The 20878-nt window shown below is 33.5% G+C and overlaps 1 protein-coding gene across 15 annotated transcripts in view; it reads left to right on the plus strand.

Annotated features, from left to right (window-relative positions):
• The window catches only part of Mvl (Malvolio), a 1196163-nt gene that overhangs the window by 973123 nt on the left and 202162 nt on the right, over positions 1-20878 (plus strand). For all 15 annotated transcript variants that reach the window (XM_067759805.1, XM_067759806.1, XM_067759808.1 and 12 more), the window contains 2 exons: positions 160-269; positions 352-443. In XM_067759805.1, the coding sequence (XP_067615906.1) occupies positions 160-269; positions 352-443 (202 nt within the window). The remainder of the gene's footprint in view (positions 1-159; positions 270-351; positions 444-20878) is intronic.

The following is a 20878-nucleotide window of genomic DNA, read 5'->3' on the forward strand; positions in this document are numbered from 1 at the left end:
AGCAATACATTTAATATATCTATATAAAAAAAATAAGTTTTAGGAAAGTAATGCTTTCAAAAAGAAACAGTAACTGGTTTGCTTTTTAGTGAGGCACTTTGACACCCCAACATAATTTCAGCAAATTTAGTAATTCTGGTTCTTTTTTTTCGTTTGTAGTGGGAATAAGATCGTGTCTATAATGTTAACTGCAGTTGTAATAACGGTGAACATCTACTTTGTCATAACGCAAGTAAAGTCTTTGGACGGTGCCTTTGTTGCATTAATTTGTAAGTACTGAACCTTTTCGAATTGGTATTCGTTAAAATTCATACAGTTATACCTACTAAAAATTTTTGAATATATTTACAGGTGTAGGTGCCATTCTCTATTTGCTTTTCAACATGTACCTTGTGATACATATGGTAGCATGCATGGGTAATTCCAGTATCGTTAATAATCAGGTAAGTATGTAAGTGAATTTCGAATGAAAACTACAATCAAGGACCGTTTTCTAGACCACCTGTTAAAGTGGGGACTGCGCAGCTGGCAGATAAATTTGTGTTCCAATACCCGCTTATAGAATAGAGATCCATGACTAGATGCCAAATGTGGCCAATCACCGTATTCGTGTTAGTAGTTTTTGCATCTGGTCACTGGAATATTTTGCGATACCATCGGAGAAATGTGAAATGGGTTTTATTCAAATTCTTGGGAATATTAGCAACAACTAATCACATTATCTCTGTTTTCATGAACCACCATATTCTACCTTAATTTGTCTCTTTTTGTTACCAAAAATCTATCTATGAGAAATTTTACTCTTTATATACCAAATTGCAGCATAAAATTGGCACCCAAGACATAATAGGAGGTAGTGGTCTATGTTAAATTGTGTCTGCGTGAATTATGAATGCAAGTTTTACCGATTCATCTGGTCCTGATGTAATCCAATAATTAAAAGTCACATGCAATCCATTTACTTTTTTAAAGTCATTTATTGCAATAATACGTTTGATGAGTCGTCATGACAAAAACTAACTAATATAAACTCTAAAGTGCCTACTTAAATAAACCCTGCACCTTATTGTCGAAGGCAGCTAAAGCGACACAGTCGCTTGCGTTCTTAATTGCTGCCAGCGCTGAGCTTCACCTGCTAGCGTGTGAATGGATATTCGCTGACACAGGCCATACGCGCAAATTCTTGTTTCATAGCTCGTGTTACGCCATCGTTGTGGCTTACCTGCTAGCGTGAGAATGGATATTCGCTGACACAGGCCATGCGGGGTCGAATCATTAGCTTGTGTTAACTCCTCCCCTTCTAAGTGAAGGCCGTCCACGGACTTCTTAGAGTTATCAATGACATGCTGAAAGTCTCGGCATTGTCGTCTTTTCCTTTTCCTCTGACATATTTTAACTAGAGGGTAACAAAGGAACGCTAGCGAAGCCTGATATTGTTGGCCCCGTCATAGTTCTTGATTCAGTTTTTGCTATGAAGCGCAGATTTTCCATACTTATCCTGTGAAGGTATGGAAGACTCAATATTTCTTGAATGTTGGTGATATTATGGAAAACCGTCGCCGCTGGCCCTTGTAATTTCTTTAACATGCCGTTTCGGTATAAAAAGTTAGATCCATTAACGTAAACTTCTTCATCGAATTAAAGTAAATAAGTTCCCGTTATTGTTTTTTCGGAGTGATGTATATCGGAACGATTTTCCGTCATCCCTTGTCAAATTTGGTTTCGGCGTTGTGCCACCATCAGTGTCGATTTTCGTTCTGACCTGTTGTTGTCGTTTGTCCTGTATTTATAGTTCGTAGGTACAAGCAGGTATTGTCAAAATTGATGCTTGTGTATATTTAGTTATGTGTATGTGCTCATTCAGAAAGGAAGGTGGTTTTTACTGATCGATTTTTGTGGCTGACTGAGGCAGGTAAGAGTCCGTAATTTTGGTCGTTTGGCCTTTTTGTGGGTTTGTTGTTTTGGTGCGTTAATTGTTTTGTGTTTATTTGTTGTTGTGTGTTTGTCTGTTGTACCTGTGTGATTACTTCGTTTCTTGAACAAGTTTTAAAGGCTCGAATATTGTGTTAGAAATTGTGTTTATCTGCTTTTTTTATATTATACCGTCGAATGTTTTCTTCGCCGTGGCTGCTAAACGGATCCTCTGAGTTAGTGTTAGTTCTTAGTTTCCGCCCTAGATTGTTCGATGTTTTGAACGCTGTGTTAATCTTGTATTTTTTAAAGAATTTTGCCAATTTATATGTTGCTTTTTCAGTATATGTCATAGTCGTCCAGGTATTATTATTTTCCTTTTCAGTATTTCTTTTTGGTTCACCATGCGTCCTTCTGAGCTTATCCACTAGGCTTTTTTTATAAGCTTTTATTTACCTTCACTTGGCTGTTGTATGTAATGGAATCTTGCAAGTTAAATTTGATACACTTCCCGGTGTCCGATTGAGCTGAAATTTTGCACACATGTATAACTCCGATGACAATGCAATATTACTTTGTTAGAATTCGATAAATTAATCGATAACACAATTATCGGTAAAGATTTGTGTTTACTTTGGCATAACAGCCTAAGTCCCATACAAACCCGCCGGTACTTAACCGTGGATTGTGATATTTAGACGTGGTGAATCACGCGTGGCGAATCTCACGCTTGCGAAAAGCGGAGACACAACCCTCTGTTGTATTTCTGTGTATAACCAAAGAGAGTAGATTAATAAGAGGGAGCATTGTAGAGTCGTTCATTCTCCACAAAGTGGAACGGCTACACCAGGAATACACCATACATTTTGCACCTGTTTCGTTTTCACCATCGGGATTAAAAAAGTCATGAGCCTGAGTATTCCCGCAATTTTAGTGATGTAAATTGCATGGCGCCATCGCCAATGCGGTGCCAGCTCAATGGTAACTCATTGACGCAATTACTCCAAGCGAATTTTTGACGCTACTTAGTAGTGAGTGCGTAGTACATTTCACTTGCGCTATTGTGTGAAACGACTTTTGTGTGTCAGGCACGAGTTTGGTGTTATTGGCGCTACTGGCAATGATGACACTGAGCTGATGACGGTAGCGCTGGTAGTTCAGCTTTTGAATCAGAGAAAGAATTGATGACCCGTGTAAATTATTATGGCTTTGGCTATTATTGGCTGTGACTTTGAACTAAATAAATGTTGCGGACATAACAAGCAGAGTCATTTTTGAGTTTTTTATTTTAGATTTAATGCACAATTTATATGGGTGTGTTTGAGCAGCCAAATAATAACAGTAGTATTGCTAAAGTGCTGCTTAGTTGATGGAATGTCGCTAATTTCCTAGAGATGACCAATAGATTGGTCAACATTTCGTTCAACGAACGCGGGAAATTGCCACATCTGCTCAAATGTTGCTGAAGAACGTTATCCGCTGTCATAAAAAGTAACACTGCTGCAGCTCGAACACACCCTATAACGAGAAAGTAAGAAATAGACAACTTAGCTTTTTTTTACAAATCGCTTGGCTGAGATTTTCATTTGTTGATTTAACTTAACCTGTTATGCCAATATTTTTCAGCCAGCTTATTTTCAAATAGGTAATTTTTCCAAAGGCAAAATAAATTACAAAGTTAAACAGCCTTATAAAATCAGCTATGTTGAGGCGGACAGCATAGCAAAAAGTATGGTGAATTCCTGGTACAGCCGTCCCACAATTTCCACAAAGCTTTAGTACTCTACAATGTCCCATCTTATATTTATAGAGTCTTTGGTAGTACGAAAAAGCCGGTTCTAACTCTATGGTGAAAGGAAAAGTATATACACACCGACAGACATATATATACAGCAAAACAATTTCGTTGCCTACTTTTAGGCGCGCACGTTCTTAAGCTTAGAGCTTTTTTTTCTGTTCTGCCCGATATATAAGAAAAAGCTTAGAGCTTTTAGCAGAGCTTTGCCGTTCAGGAGATGATCGTTAAATGGGGGGCCCTACATGTTTAAAGGGCCGCAAATTTTTAAATGTCCCCTCATATTTCTAATGAGTCCTAGACTTTACCAGAGCCGTTTTAAAGAGTCCCATAGGTTTCTAATCGAGCAACTGCTCCCCAATCCCCCAACCCCTTTTTTCTCGTCTACAAAAAGTAGCAGTTGGACACCTGTAGTACCGCCCAACCCCAACCCCGACCCCCATTTTTCTCGTCTACAAAAAGGAGTCGATGGGCACTTGTAGTACCGCCCCCTTTTTTCTCGTCTGCAAAACGAGCCTGTCGGGCACCCGATCAGGGGCAGATTAAACATTTTGTTTAGCATTTTATTTGATTGTAAGTTTGTGTGTGTGTGTGTGTGTACATGCTGATGCTATTCCATATATATACATATATGCATGTGAGAATTTCATAATTAACTAAAGGTTATCTTAATATTGAACTCATTATTTTCCATTATTGAACATTTTATTAGTCGTTTTCTTAGGGTATAAGTTTTATGTATATACTTACACATATGTTTGTACATGGGAATATCAACAAACTACAAAATACATGCCGATGGCCACATCCATCCATGGGAAACTTGTTCCAATGTAAATACTTACTTTTTTTTGTCAAATAGACCTTTTTCAAATAAATAAAAACAATTTTTATTTAAAATTAAAAAATTTTTTATTTATATTTTTCTCCATACTTTGGCGTGGTTAGCAATGCGTAATACACTTGCGTGTGTGTGTGTGTGTAGTTCCATAAAATTACTACCATTTTTCTAAATAATCTTTTTAACAACATTTGTAAATGGAATATATTCATACATTTTATCATGGATGAGTGTACAATAAGCAGCGGTGTTGGCAGATACGGCCTTGTGAAATTTTAGCTCAATCCGAATATCGATGGAACCGATTTTTATAGATTCATTCTGATGTATAACGTCTAAAACAATTATTGGAGCATGTTGAACAAATTGATCAGGAGATAAAAGTGGTTGGGGAGTGCGATCATAGAACTTTGTTGAAATTTCATGTCATATAAAAGAGCATACCGATATTCTCCAACCAGTTTGACATTCCATAAGATATTAGTGCTTTCCTGTAGAGATGGGTTATGATAAACATCCCAACTTCTAAACGAAATGTTTAGTGGTTGTTTGCTATTAATTGTTCTCAACATAGTTAACCGATACGAGTCTGAAAGTTCAAAATGTGGCACTTTCCATGTAATATTTCAAAGTTTTAATAAAAGCTTTTCTGCTGGTGTAGTTGACGTCATAACAGCATCATCTTCTTTGGCTCGTATTAAGATTAATTCTTGTTAACAATTAACAAAAATTTTATCAAAATCTTCAGAGAATGCAAGCAGTATTTTCAACAGTATACAAAAATTAAAATGTCCAGTCTTTAGGCTAATATTTTCAAATGGACACCACCCTACATTTTTTAGATTTTTACTCTCAAATTCGTTAAGTGATACATAATTTTTCATTGCTGTTGTAATACCCAACTTTCTAGTGCGATCAATTTCTATTCCATTAATTTCATATCGAATCTCCTCGAATGAGTACGCCATACAATTATTAAGCAGCTGCAAAGTTTTTGAAACTTGCGAATTACTATTTGATATAAATCCCTCAATGTATAAAATACCCTCACTAGGTAACTCATATAGGTCTTGATTTTGTATAGGGATCCGAATTTCTTCATTGTTTTGAAACGATTGCAGATATGGTATGTAGCTATGGTAACCCTTTTTTATTATACTATTATCAAATATGGGTTTGGACAAAACGTTTTTTATATCACTCATGTTTTAAACTAAATCCTAGACTTATTAGGAACTCCTTATTCGCGGGGATTAAATCAATTTTATGTTGAACAGGAGATTTACTTCTTTAGAGTGTAGATTTTTTGTTTTTGTAGCCAATACTTTTGAGGCTGATTGAAAACTATTCAAATAATCTGTATGTGGTGGCTTTTTATTAAAAATTATCATTTTTTAGATAGGTTTTAAATGCAGTCTTATTGATATGTTCTCTCCACGAAAATTAACCAAGCTACCAGTTTGATCAACAACTCTAAGAACTAGAGTGTTTATTTGACGTGTATTAACCGGTAAATATATAACATTAGCAGGTGTTTCTGAGATTTTATATCCTGGACTAACTCTAAGCGAAAACTGATGAATTGTATGCATAGATAGTTCATTTATATATGATCCGTTGATGATATTACATTCAACAGATATCGTGTTTATTTTTGTTATATCCACTGGATTGTCGGAGTAATGAACAATCCCCGGCTTCAATACTCTTCTACTGAAACCTAGTAATGGACCAATTGAGCATTCTTTATCAAAATTTACTTCTTCCTTAAAGCTCATAATTTCAGTTCGAAATGTGTTAGGGTTAGCGCTTATATCAATATACCCTTGATTTGAAGGTCATATATTTTAGTAATTGTCTCAACTATATCATCCATTTAATATGTTCCAACAGGTATCTCAATAACATTCGATCCAATGTGAAACAAATTGTTTTCTTTGTCCACATTTGGAATTGTATTATATGAGTTAAAGCTGATTCACCCACAGGCATAATCTTGTTTGAGTTCTATGGGAGGGAAATAATTTGCAATCAGTATAGGTGAATTACCACTTATTGTTAATGTAATCGACATGTTGATAGGCTATCATTAAATACTTAACTGAAATAATTATTTAAACACTTTTCTATTTATTTGTTTATTTATTTACTTTATTAATTTAAATCATTAACATCTACCCAGGAATTGTGCTTAGAAGAGAATCCTAACCATTTAACATAAACTCTATTGTTTCGACGTCTCAAAGCTTTTTCAATTAAATATACTGAGGGAGTTTAGTTTTCAAAAGTTCATATTCGTAAAATCCTCCCTTGATAGTCTTCAAGTATATATGTTGTAGGGTTTGTGTTTTTAATTGACTTTATTTTAAAAACTTCTGTTGTCCAATTTGGTGTATACCCTTTTTCAAATACATGCTTATATTTACTTATTCTAACCTCAGCATTAATTTTAAATTTTGGTCTATGAAAAACTTTGAAATTGTTGTATGCAGTGTCCAATAGTTCGACCTCATTTGGAGTCATTTTGATGGTCCTGTGAATAGTATTATTATAATCATTGACTAAATTTTTATAGATATCAATCCATTTATAAGTTCCCCGAAAACTAAATTCTTTCCACATCATTCCTTTTAATGTTTTATTGAATCACTCTATTATAGATGATTTTAATGATGAAAATGTTGAATAATGATTTATATTTTTTGTTTGTAATAATCTCTTAAAGTTAGTATTATAAAATTCCTTTCCATCATCTGTTTGCAGGTTTTTCGGTAATCAGTTAATTAATTGAATTTAAAATCTTAGCCAATGCATTTGTGACATTTTCTTTAGTTTTATCTTCAACTGCTTGAGCCCATGATTTTTTGGAAAATGTATCGATTACAGTTAATAGATACTGATAATGATTATTTCTATTTGAATACTGAGTCATTACCACCAAGTCAGCTTGCCATAAATCTTCGATTCCTTTAATAATAACACGTATTCGTTTAAAATTTTTTCTAGCTTGTTTATGTAATTCTTCTACAATAGCTCTTTTGTTATTCATTTTGTTAATGCTTTTATGGTAGGGAACTTAATTTTTAGCACCTCTACATCTTTTTCCGTAGGATGTTGTTTCAACACACCGAAACGCATCAAATAATCCTCAATAATAGATAAATAGTTGTTTATATTACTTATTTCTTCCCCACATTCACTTTTTATTCGCCGATCTATTAATTCCTCAAGAATCGATACATCATTTTTAATACTATTATTCAGGATTGTATTTATTTCTCTGATTTGATGTTCTAATTTAGTTTTTATCTTATTTAACTCTTCGAAAAAGAATACTTTCGAAATGGCATCATCGTCTTCTATAGGAGCAGCTAGGTTAATTATTCTTTTCTTGTTTAAATTAAGGCTTTTATTTCGGTCTAGCATTGTTTTCGTTTTCGACCGACTATTACCAAATGAGGAATCCCCAAATTTATTTATACTCATATTACTTAATAATCTTTGCTTCTCGCAACTCTTCAATAATTGATATCATCTCGTTTTGATGGTTGTTATGACCAGTACTTGTTGAAGATATAAGCAACCTCAATCTGTCCACCAACTCATTAGGATTATCCGAATATTGATAAATATTTTCACGGCAATCGATTGATTTCAATAAACCTCTACCCTTTATGAACGAGTGTGGATCATAATTGAATAATTTCCTGATAATATGTAGATATTTATACGATTTTGTCCCCTTTATTTGACTATATGGGTTATAGTTACGCTTGTGAGCATTTGTGTCTAATAAAATTTGTCGATAGGTGTGCAAATCACCCTTTTTATAATGTTGTGGTTTTCTATGAAATATTAACTCGACAGACCTGTTGTCATTTTCCATTTATCTCTATCAATCTGTAAAACATTTTTAGAACTAAATTTAAATGGTTTGAGTCCAAATCGCTTTTGTCCATTTGAATCTCTATTCAGACCATACAAAGTATCAAGCATTATAATATCTTTAAGCAATTTTATATTGTGTAATAGTAAATTGGGAGGGGGGGGGATGAGTAAGCTTAACCCGTTTATAATCTTCATTTAGTTGATTTTTGCTCTGACGTTTTACAGGTTTATGTCTTTCCCGCATATCAGGATCTTCTTAGATTCTTCTCAAAATGTCATGTTTAGTTAGAGTAGTATTATCATTTAAAGTTTCAGCTTGATTTTGACTTTCTACAGCCTTGCTTAGTAATTCTTCTTCATGTGGTTTACTTTTTATGCTTTCTAATAGTAAATTCGGGGGGGGGGGGGGGGGGGGAAGTAAGCTTAACCTGTTTATAATTTTCATTTAGTTGATGTTTACTCTGACGTTTTACAAGTTTATGTCTTTCCCGCATATTAGGATCTTCTTCGATTCTTCTCAAAATATCATGTTCAGTTGGAGTAGTATTATCATTTAAAGTTTCAGCTTGATTTTGACTTTCTACAGCATTGTTTAGTAAATTTTCATCATTTAGTTTGCTGGGAATATGCGCGGCTGGTCGTTCACAATTATTCATATAATTTATTTTTTCTTTAACGCCAACAACACTATCTACTTTTTGGGTTTAATCAAAACATTGCTCATTAATGGTATCGCCATATTTTCGCTTTTCAGGTTTTTTATCGATATCTGATTCAGTTTTCATTACATTGCTTTGTACAGCTCTTTTTATTAATTCATCATCATGAGGTTTACTTGGAATATACGAAGCTGGTCTTTCACAGTCATTCATAAAATTTAATTTTCGTCTAACGCTAACAAAATTATTTGGTTTTTGTAATTTAATAAAACATTGTTCATTAATAATATCAATAGGCTTTTGCTTCTTTTTTGTAGGTTTCTTCATCGCTTGTCTCTCAACATTTTCTTTCCGAGAACTATCTGTAGAATATTCTAAATATGCATCGTTCGAATAAATGTTTGTATCAAGATCATTATCATTATCTGATTCAGTTTTCATTACATTGCTTTGTACAGCTCTTTTTATTAATTCGTCATCATGAGGTTTACTTGGAATATACGAAGCTGGTCTTTCACAGTCATTCATAAAATTTAATTTTCGTCTAACGCTAACAAAATTATTTGTTTTTTGTAATTTAATAAAACATTGTTCATTAATAATATCAATAGGCTTTCGCTTCTTTTTTGTAGGTTTCTTCATCGCTTATCTCTCAACATTTTCTTTCCGAGAGCAATCTGTAGAATATTCTAAATCTGCATCGTTCGAATAAATGTTTGTATCAAGATCATTATCATTCACATAATATTCAACGGTTGACAATGTATCAACTTCCATGTCTTTACTTTCTTTTGCACAGTCTGCCTGCAAAATTTCATCATCAACATCATCACCATTATAATTAGTAACATTGTTTTTATTACTAGAGTTCTTCAAATTATCAACTAATTCATTTAATGGTTTCGAAGTGGGTTTAAATGTATCCTCCAACAAGTTGATTCTATCCAATTCTCCCAATTTCATTCTTTTAAGTTTTTCTTTTAATACTTTCCTGATCTTAACAAAATTTGCTAATACAGTCATATGATTATTTGACATGATTTTGGTAAATATGTTACCTATCAGCTGTGTATCTGATAAATCTGTTACATATCAGCTGTGTATCTGATAAGAATCTGATGTGGTATATGTCTTTTATAGATCTTTTATAGTTGTATAAAATTATCGAAACCCTTTCCCTATCGACCTTTTTTTATAGGATCATCTTTACTTATAACAACAAACCCGTATTCATTTCTCCAAGACTATACAAATTTTTTAAAATATTTTTTATGACATATCTCCGATAACATGATCATTATAGCTATGCTTAAGATTCATTTCATCTTGCTTGAACACAATAACCATGTTTGCATTATCACGAATTAAGTGTTTAGGAATTTTTGTATAAGTTTGACATACATAGAAAGAATCAATGTTCTTATGACGACCCATACAAAAATAATCTCGTATTGTACTTTGTTTTCCACATATTACATCATCGAATATAAAAATTGAGTATGGTTTAGCTTCAGCGGGTTTGATGACATCAACATTTTCACTAAATATATAAAGATTTGTTCCTTTTATCGGCTCAATAAGCCTTTTTAGAAAGATATATTTTGGTTTATATAATAATTTTGAATAAATGTATATATTTCGGAAATTAAGCCCGTTTGGGCTTCCAATTAAACTGAGCATAACATTAGTTTTTCCACAATTTGACGGTCCCACAATCAGCGCTTGTAAGGAATTTGGTAAAAGGGGACTATGTCTGGTAACATTTTTAACATTTATACAATTGTCGGCATTATTAACCTTAAGTTGGAGACGTTGTTTAACAACTTTCATTTTGTTTACTAGATTTATAGCGATATAAAATCATCATTTAATTATAACTCGCCCACTCTCATTATTATTAAGAAGAAGAAGAAAACAAACACATAACGGGACGAATACGTAAAAAGGCTGGCCAGGGTTTTGTAAATAGTTCGATTAATTCTTTACCTATTGAGCTTCATTTACCTGGATATCAATTTTGTGGTGCTGGAACGAAACTCCGACAACGGATAGAAAGAGGAGATAAGGGTATAAATCCTTTAGATTAAGCCTGTAGAGAACATGACATTGCATATTCCCAACCGAAAGATATATGTAAATAACATACACCAAGCTGATAAAGTTTTATTTGAGAAAGCCTGCTAACGTGTAACATCTAAGGATAGTTATTTCAAAGAACGAGCAAACGCTTGGTTCATCACAAATGCAATGAAAGCAAAACTCAAATTGGGAATGTGTTTAAAAAATAAGAAAAGAAATACATCTAAATGTAAAAAACGGAAAAAGACGAAAACTCGTAAAGTATCATCTAATAAAAATTTTTTGATGGCAGTTAAAAAAGGTATCAACATACTTAACAAAAAAGCCGCTGTCATTTAATGAGGCCTATAACATTTCTAAGAATGATACAGAGTCTAGCTTTAAAAATAAAGAAACTAATATACCAAGAATAATTCCAGTCCCAAAAATTGGTGGAATTTCACCACTACTTCCAATTTTAACAGCGTTGGGTGCACTTGGTGGTATAGCATCTGGTGGATCAGCTATAGCAAAAGTTTAGAATGATATCAGGAATGGAAAGGAGCAATTGGCTGAGGCTAGTCGTCATAAAAGATATATGTAATCAATCGCTATGGGGAAGGGACTATTCCTCAAACCGTAAAGAAGGGGATATGGTTTATTTTTACGACCCTATCCAAAAAACGAATAAAAAGCCTACCCAAAAGACCGTCAGCAGGCATAGATTTAATGAAATATTGCAAAAATCTTAAACATTTCAGAGGAATTTTTATGTGAAATTCCTTACCGAATAAACCGAATGGTCAAAAATGTGGAATTCTTAATTTAGACGATGCTGATGGTCCTGGCACTCATTTGGTAGCATACTATAAAAACAAAAATTATATTATAAATAATATTTCGATAGTTTTGGAAATTTGCAGCCACTGATCGAACGGATTAATTACACAAGTATACACGGTTTTGGATCTGGGCAACTAAAAGTTGTTTTTAAGTCAATTTATGAGGCTGAATCCGAATCTGCATTCCGTTTTTTAAGATTGATTCTAGTTTTTAATATAGTCAATAAATTCATTTTTTAAGATTTTTGTCAAATAATATTCATTTTATTAACTTAAAAGTAACAAATCAGAAATGAAGATTGGTGGAACTTTGCCTTTTGTATTGTTTAGTATCTGTTTCGCGTATTAGAGTCCAACAATAGTCGCTCATCATGCCTTCATCCCAAAATCCTTGGTATCGTCTTTCAATGTTGGCTAGATCTTGGTGTAACCGCTCTCCCTGTTCGTCGCTCGTATCACCCAAGTTTTCGGGAAAAAAATCGAGATGGGAATGCAGAAAATGCATCTTTAGAGACATCCGAGCTCCAATCTTGCGATAATTTTCCAACATATCGCCAATAATTTCCTCAAAATTAGGAGATTTGTGATTATCAAGAAAGTGGTGAAGGATATTTTGAAAAGATGACGAAGCGGCTGCTTCATCGGGCGTTAAACATTTTGTAAATTCTTTATCAGCCATTAGTTTTCTAATATCAGATCAGACAAATATTCCTTCTTTGATTTTTGCATATGCAATTTAGGAAACAACTTGACTAAGTACTGAAAAACCGGTCCTTCACGGTTTAATGCTTTGACGAAGTTCTTTATAAGACCAAGTTTAATGTGAAGAGGTGGCAGGAAAATGTCTTGTGGATTTACAAGTGGTTCAGCGGAGACGTTTTGCTGTCCAGGCTCATATTGAGTACGACTTTGCCATTCTTTCCTCACATAATGATGAAGTGCCTCATTTCTGTTTCTGTATACAGTAACTTTTGTTCGAGAGTCCAGATTTTTCCATTGCTGCAGCCGTGATCCTAGCAACTCTGCTTTTAGTTTGGACAAATTCAAATCACGAATCAAATCGCTTAGTTCATCTTGCAAAATTAAATGTGGCCCTTCCATGACAAAGTCGCTTTCACTGCTCGGGGGTGATGGAGTTAAAGTTTCCAGGACGTTTGCACTTATACTTCGATAAACTGGCAATGGATCATTAGCAGTACGTGGAACTGGCTTGGATACTGATGATACATCAGGATAATTATATTTTGCTAATTTTTTTGCATTTATACCCGTAACTTTCATCAAACAAAAGTAGCAATCATCTTTATGGTTTTTAGGTTTTCTCCAGAGCGCTGGCATTGAAAAGGAAAAGTACTCACGTTCTCCCGATGACCACTTATACAGCTTTGTTTTGCATGCGTTACAAATAAATTTCGGTCTCCATGACTTACGAGTGTCTGCTACGCTGAAACCAAAGTAGTGCAGATACGCATCTTTGAGCGCATTTGTTATTATTTTGCCACTTTTTTTAATCATATAACCACCACAAACGTAACAAACACACTATGGATCAACTTTGCAACACTGTCTCTGCATTTTTATTTTTATATAATGGTGTTGATGGTTTAGAATATATTTTAATTCTGAGTCTTAAATTATTTTACATTTGCTTATATACTAAATCTTAAAACTATCTTCCTAAACGTAACTATACTTGTAAGTGCGTTTGTGTATCTAATGTTAGACAAAGGACTAATTTTAATGTCTTCTTAGTTTATTCTATTGTTTGCTTCTATTGTTCTATTGATTCTATTGTTTGTTTGTTCAAGGGCATTGCTTGAAACCATCTGTTTTGTATGAGGGTTGTTTATACTTATGTTTCCTCAAGTGGACTGTATGTGTGTACATATGTGTGTGTATGTGTGATAGGTTTAGGTACCTTATCCTGTTTGTTTTGTAAGTATGTATGTATGACAATATTATCTTAAATTCTAGTGGACTGTATAAATTTACTTATTTTAGAGCGGCGTGGTTATATGTTCATACTTTTATGAACATTCTGCCATTTTTACTTACTTATCAAGCAGTGCCACGATTTAAAAGCTGCTATAACAGCACAATGGTGCTATCATGCGAGATCTCGGAAACTAGAATCAATCTTGAAAAACCGAATGCAGATTCGAATTCAGCATATCAAATATAGTTAAGAATCGCTCGTATCTGCTCAGATCCAAAAGTTGACCTGAATTTGTAAACTTGTGTTATCTGAAGCTACCAATACATTACAATTATGAGCAGAAACAAAAATACAACACAGTAATATGTGGGCAATTTTGTTTAAAATTTTTATTTAATAAAAATAAATTATATGAAATATAAAATATGAATTGTTTATTTTATTCTTAAATATAATAATTCAAAATTTTTTTATTCTGTATGAAATTCAAATAATGGCGAATTAAATTTTTCACCAGATTTAATCAGTTCTATATAAAATTTATTCTTATTTATTGTTTCAATAATTGGATCTTCTAAAGGGTTGTAGGAATCCGGAAGAAAAAGAACATTATCATCCAGTTTTATCGTTAGCTTCTCCCCAAACTTTGTCCTCACTCTTATGGCTTTTACTATTTTTAATTTTTTATTAATTGGTACATCAATAGCCTTCAGTATTGGTTTTTGAAATTTTTTCTTTGAAATTGATTTTAAATCCTTAAGAGCTTGATTCATAATGTGGAATTTGTCTATAATCAGCAGCGGTGTTAGAGATGTGCCGATGTATAATTAGTATAGTTTATTACTGTTTATTACAAGTGAGCCTGGTTTAACACAGTTGAAAATCCTTATAAAATGATTACATTGAAATATAGATGAGTACTGAGCAGCTTTAAACAATTTACCATATTTTTACCCAAAAGATGTCCAATTTATATACATTGAGACAAGTAACTCTTATCTTACTAAATGTATGTATATGGATGCATGTGTGTGTCGGTATATATATATATATATATATATATACCTTGGAACAAGTTTCCCATGGGTAGATGTATCCATCGGTATGTATTTTGTGTTTTGTTGATCGTTATATCGCACAGTTTCACATTACTAGTAGAGCGACATAATTTGTAATTCAGTATCAGACAGGTGGCACAATAAAAATGAAGAAAATGTGTTTCCTGCAATATTTAGAAAGGTTTTTATCAAAATATGTTGACTTAATTGATGATCATCATCGAATATTTTTTTATTCTATGTTAAATGAATTGAGATCATGTCTATAAGAACCATTTATATATTCATTCAATGGATTACATAAGAAAGATTGTAATTTTGCTGATAATTCATATTAGGAAACAGAAGATATATGTAATTGTATTTCGTATTATTTCCGATATAAAACATTAAAAAATTTTATAATTTATATGCTGTCATATTTAAGGAGCTCAGATGGTTGTAATCAGTGTGAGAGCACATTTTATTAAAATACAAAGCAAAAACTGCAAAACTGTGTAATAAAGTTCACCTTAAATCCACTGCATATCCATATGATGATCTTAATATTAAATTTGATCGAAACCGGTATGCTCTATTATATGGCATATACTTGAAATTTCAACAAAGTTACTATGGACGCACTCCCCAACCACTTTTATCACCTGATCAATTTGTTCAACATGCTCCAATAATTGTTTTAGATGTTACACATCAGAATGAATCTATAAAAAGGGTCCCATCGATATTCGGATTGAGCTAAAATTTCACAAGGCCGTATCTGCCAACACCGCTGCTTATTGTATACTCATCCATGATAAAATATATGAATATATTCCATTTACAAATATTGTTACAGAGATTATTTAGAAAAATAGTAGTAATTTTATGAAACTACACACATGAGACTATACACATATTACGCATTGCTAACCATATAACCGCACTGCGTTACCCATCCTTTACGCACTAAACACACCCCTGAGTGCAAATGGCATCGCTGTCAGCTGTTGCTGAACAGCAATGCTAATTGCACTCAGCAGAGCCAATTGCATTCAGCAATGTGCAAAATGGCAACTCAGCGCGAGTACATTTGGACCGTTTTTTAAGTTAACCGGCCGACTCGTAAGTTAAGAGAAAAGAACTAAAATTCAAAATTATACTTAGTGAAGTAAAACTAAATCTGAGGATGCCAAAAGGAAATTAAAGGTTTAAATAAAGAACATACATATACAATGCAAACAAAACTAAATAAATTTTATTGATTTTAAAAAGGAAAATAAAATAGTGTGCGGGTGTTTATGAGCATTGGGCTGCATACCCACAAATTAGCGTGAGTATAAATCACACCAAAAATGGTTGGCGATCAAAAGCCAACCTTTCATGGCGACCGTGAGCCGAAGGCCTGCAAATGCGGCGAGTGGCCATTCAAGCCTCCCAACAGGCGTGGTGGCACTAATCAAAGTGGGAAAACCAAACAAAAAAATTTCTTTATAAAATCGAAAAAATTACATAATCGATCGAAGAAAAATGAAATATTAATAGATTACAACAAATACAGATATGTACAAAATTGTTATAAAAACAAAAGCTACAAAAAAGTTTAAAATCGAAAATAACAAAAATTTAAAAGTCTACAAAAAAATCATAAAATCAAATAAAAATCCAAAAAAATGGTCTTTAAAAAAAAATATAAAATCTACAAAAAAATATACAAAAATTTAAAAAACCCATCTGCAAAAAAATTATAAAATTTAAAATCCACTGCAAAAAACATTACAAAATATTTAAAAATCTCTACAAAAAAAGTACAAAGTCAAAAAATTACAAAAAATACAAGCATTTAAAACGGCTACAAAAATTATAAAATTTGAAATGAGGCAGTGTTGGTGGTTTATGGCAGTGGCTAGTGAAAAAATTATTAGTTGGAAAAATAGGTAAAGAATATATAATAAAAAAAAAAAAAAAGAATATATAATACTGTTACGAATATTAGCAAAACTAAGGAGTGCTGCCACCTCTAAGCCGATGCTAAGCAGTGACGTGAATTCACATCCATACATCAATCATTATGTATCTACATAAACGAAACAATAATTGCGTCTACACACATGTACCATGTACGTATACAAGTAGCGGAGAGTCAATGCACAAACACATGCATATATCTGAGATACTCCTATAAGTATGCAATGAGAAAAACTATAAAATTGTGCAATTGTAGTTACAGCGCCTAGAAGATGCGAAGGTTGAAATCAAAGAGTATAAAAGGCGGCAATTGTAGAGGCGCTGGAATTCAGTTTAATTTGAGTTGTCAAGCAGTTTCGACTAAGACGCTATCTAGCGAGCAAGAGCAGTATTATTTTGAATAGTAGAGTTTCATTTGAGCTATCAATCAGTTTGGTTATTAAGCAATCTATTCTTTGCACAGTTTGAGTGTTATTGTGAAGTACTTTAATAAAGGCCATTTTGCATTATTACATATTGGAGTTATTTATTCAACAGTTGAGTGATTCGAACTCAGCAGAAAAAGGGCAAATAAGAGGATTGCAAGTAAATTTGTTACAATACGTATAATACGAAAACTAATTAAAAAATGGAAATAATAAGAAATTTTTGAAGTAATAATAAAAGGAACTAATAGGAAGCTGAAATAATACCTAAATTAGAAACAATTACATTTAAAACAACAACAACGATACACGCTTTAAAAAACTGTACCAAAAAACTTGGTTAGAAAAAACAAAAAACGGCACTAGCGGCATACCACCACAAAACCACAAATATGCCATCCAACGGCTTATAGACTAGCAGCAGCAGAACCCAGAAGCAGCGACAGAAATCGGGCAGCAGCTGAAGCCGAGCAGCGTTAACAGCGGCAGCAGAAAAGGAAGCGGAATCAATCGGTATAATATATATGTATGTATGTATAATTTGGAGTTGTAACTTTGAGAAAAAAAAATAGTTTAAACCTTTTATGAAATATATATATTGAATTTTTCTAAAACTTATATAACTAAAATATTACCTTTTAGACTTTTCACCATCATATGACTTACATACCAAAATTTACGAATTTTCTCTCTTTTTATAAATAAATTATAACAAATATATTAAACATTGTTTTGCCGAATAAGAATATTATATCACAATATATTGCTAAATAGGTGGAATATTTGAGGAGCTTCAAATCAATCGCATAAGCGTTTTTCCGGAATTTTAACGTACACTTATTTCTCATGTGAATATCTATTTTGTTTCTAATTGTGAGAATTGCTAGACTAACCTACCTAAGATGGTCAGTAATATTTGTAGTTTCACAAAATTTCTTGATAGCACTTATCGCGTTGTGCTATGGAAGCCCTCATTTATAAATCAGGGTTGAAAAAAAAACTTATATTTTTGAGCAATCGTACATACTTACAAATATGACTTTTTTTTGAAATACGGTGCGCCCGTAAACAAACATACATAAATTTTTTTGCATAGGGCGGTGGTTCCGTAATTAACCAAAAAGATTTTTTTGCGTAAACGGTGGTTCCGTGAACAACCAACGAAACTTTGTTTAATCCCGGTGCGTCCGAGGACATTCATATTACAAGTTTGAAAAGATGCGGTGCGCCCGTATCTATAAAAATAAAACCATACAATTTTAATAAAAACGGTGCGTCCGTAATAACACAAACACATTGAGATCTTTTAAATAAAGCGGTGCGTCCGTTATCAACAGCCAAGTCCTTTTACCAAAATAAAATATTTTCCTTTGAAATCAATTTAAACTAAATTACTTCAATATACATTCAATTTATCATTAAATATTCAGTCTTTCATTAAATTGCCGGATAATTCTTTCAATTTCACATCAAAATTCAATTGAATTTCAATTTCTGTTAAATTTTCGTAAGCCATTTCTACAAATTCGACTTTAATCAGTTTAAATATTTCTTCTTTGCTTCCTATAACATTTGTTTCTTAGGAACAAGAAAGTAGTTCCCAAAATTTCAGAGCAAGACTCAAATTCCGAAAATTCAGATTCCAATTCCAAAAGTTTTAATTCCGAAAGTTCCGATTCCGAAAATCTTGATTTTAAAAGCCCAGTTTGCGAAGGCTCAGAACCACATATTCGCCCAGTACAATCAAAAACCTTGTTGATAGACTTTCTTTGTCCGGAGAATTTCACGGATTTGAGGAATTGCCCGAAACACATATTTCAAATCTTCCTAATTCTAATACAAATATGGCAACTCCTGAGGAAAAACGATCGTTTATCACCATGTGCGCTAATACTATGCGTGAAAATTATAACGGTAAGCCCCTAGGTCTTGAATCTTTCATTAATAAAATTGAGATAATCGAAGAATTTGTCGACGAAAACTTAAATGGCACTTGTATTTCATATATTAAATCCAAACTCGATGGTAAAGCTCGAGAAGCGATACCAACCCCAGCGGGTTAGGGGATCAGAATATACCCGCGGCAGGTATGCCTGTCGTAAGAGGCGACTAAAATACCAGATTCAAGGGGCTGTGTAGCGCATCCTTTCAGGTTGCCAGCGCAATATATAGCTTCTCCAAACCCAATTGTTAACCTCACCTATCCGCGGCGAATCCTGTTTCACTAACAGACGAGGCTCTGGCGACCCCAAGCTCCTCATGGAATTTGGGGATAGGAAGGGAGGTGTAGACACATGGTAACCTTCTGTTCCTACTTTATTGTACCATTATTCTCAACCCAAATTGCATTCTCTATTATATTCATTCTCCTTATGTATAAGTTCTATGTATATTGTAATATTGGTATAGTTGAATAAATGTTGTTTAACCGAACGGTCGTGTTCTACATTGCGTTCTTATTCGTATATGCTTACAAAGGTTATGGGCCCAGGGCTTAAATAATATTACACGTGTTTTGGTAAATTGTTAAACATTTTTCTATTTAAATCGCTTGTCTCAAAGTCGGTATTAAAAATGAGTAGTACATTTGCGCAAATCGAAAAATTAAATGGCGATAATTACGCGTCGTGGTGTGTTAGCATGAAAAGTCTGCTAATAACGCAGGATTATTGGGAAGCTGTGGATAAGACATGCCCTTCGACAGCATCGGCTGAAGTTAAGGCGGCATGGTTAAAAAGTGACCAAAAAGCGTTGGCGATGATAACTTTGTGTGTCAAAGCATCGGAAATTATCCACATCAAAAATTGCGCAACAGCAAAGGGTGCTTGGTTGAAATTGAGGGACCTATACAAGGCAAGTGGGCCTTCGCGTAAAGTAAATATATTCAAAAAACTAATGCGTTATCGATTTAAACATGGTGAAAAGTGCTCCGACCAAATAAATGAGTTTTGCACTCTAGCGGATGATTTAAAAGACATTGGAGTAGAGGTGCCAGAAGATTTGCTCACCATTCTTCTTCTCTGTAGTCTGCCGGATGATATGGACAGTTTTATTGTTGCCATGGAAAGCAGAGACACGCTACCAAAGCTAGAACATTTGAAGGTGAAAATACTTGAGGAAGAACAGCGCCGCGAGGAGCGGAAAGAAATAAACGGTGAAAGTGTATTTGCATCGAAGGCAAAACAGGTCGAACATGGCGGAAAACATAATTTTAAGTCGGTCCAAAGCGAAAAAAGAGATATGTCAGCGAAGAGTAATCTGAGGTGTTATGCATGTGGTAAGAGAGGCCACATTCGGGAGGACTGCAAATCAAGAGGAAAAAGCACACCAGCATTGCTAAGCCTTTCAGATCGGTATTGCTTAAATCAAAATACATGGATACTAGATAGCGGCGCATCGTCGCATATGTGTCGAAATGAGAGTATTTTCTCTTCGATGACGAGATGTACACAGAAAGTGGTTCTGGCATCGGGCGAAGGTGTAAACGCAGTTGGCATTGGTAATGTGATTATTAAATC

This window comes from Eurosta solidaginis, chromosome 1 (assembly GCF_040869045.1).
Source record: "Eurosta solidaginis isolate ZX-2024a chromosome 1, ASM4086904v1, whole genome shotgun sequence".
Lineage (NCBI taxonomy): Eukaryota > Metazoa > Arthropoda > Insecta > Diptera > Tephritidae > Eurosta > Eurosta solidaginis.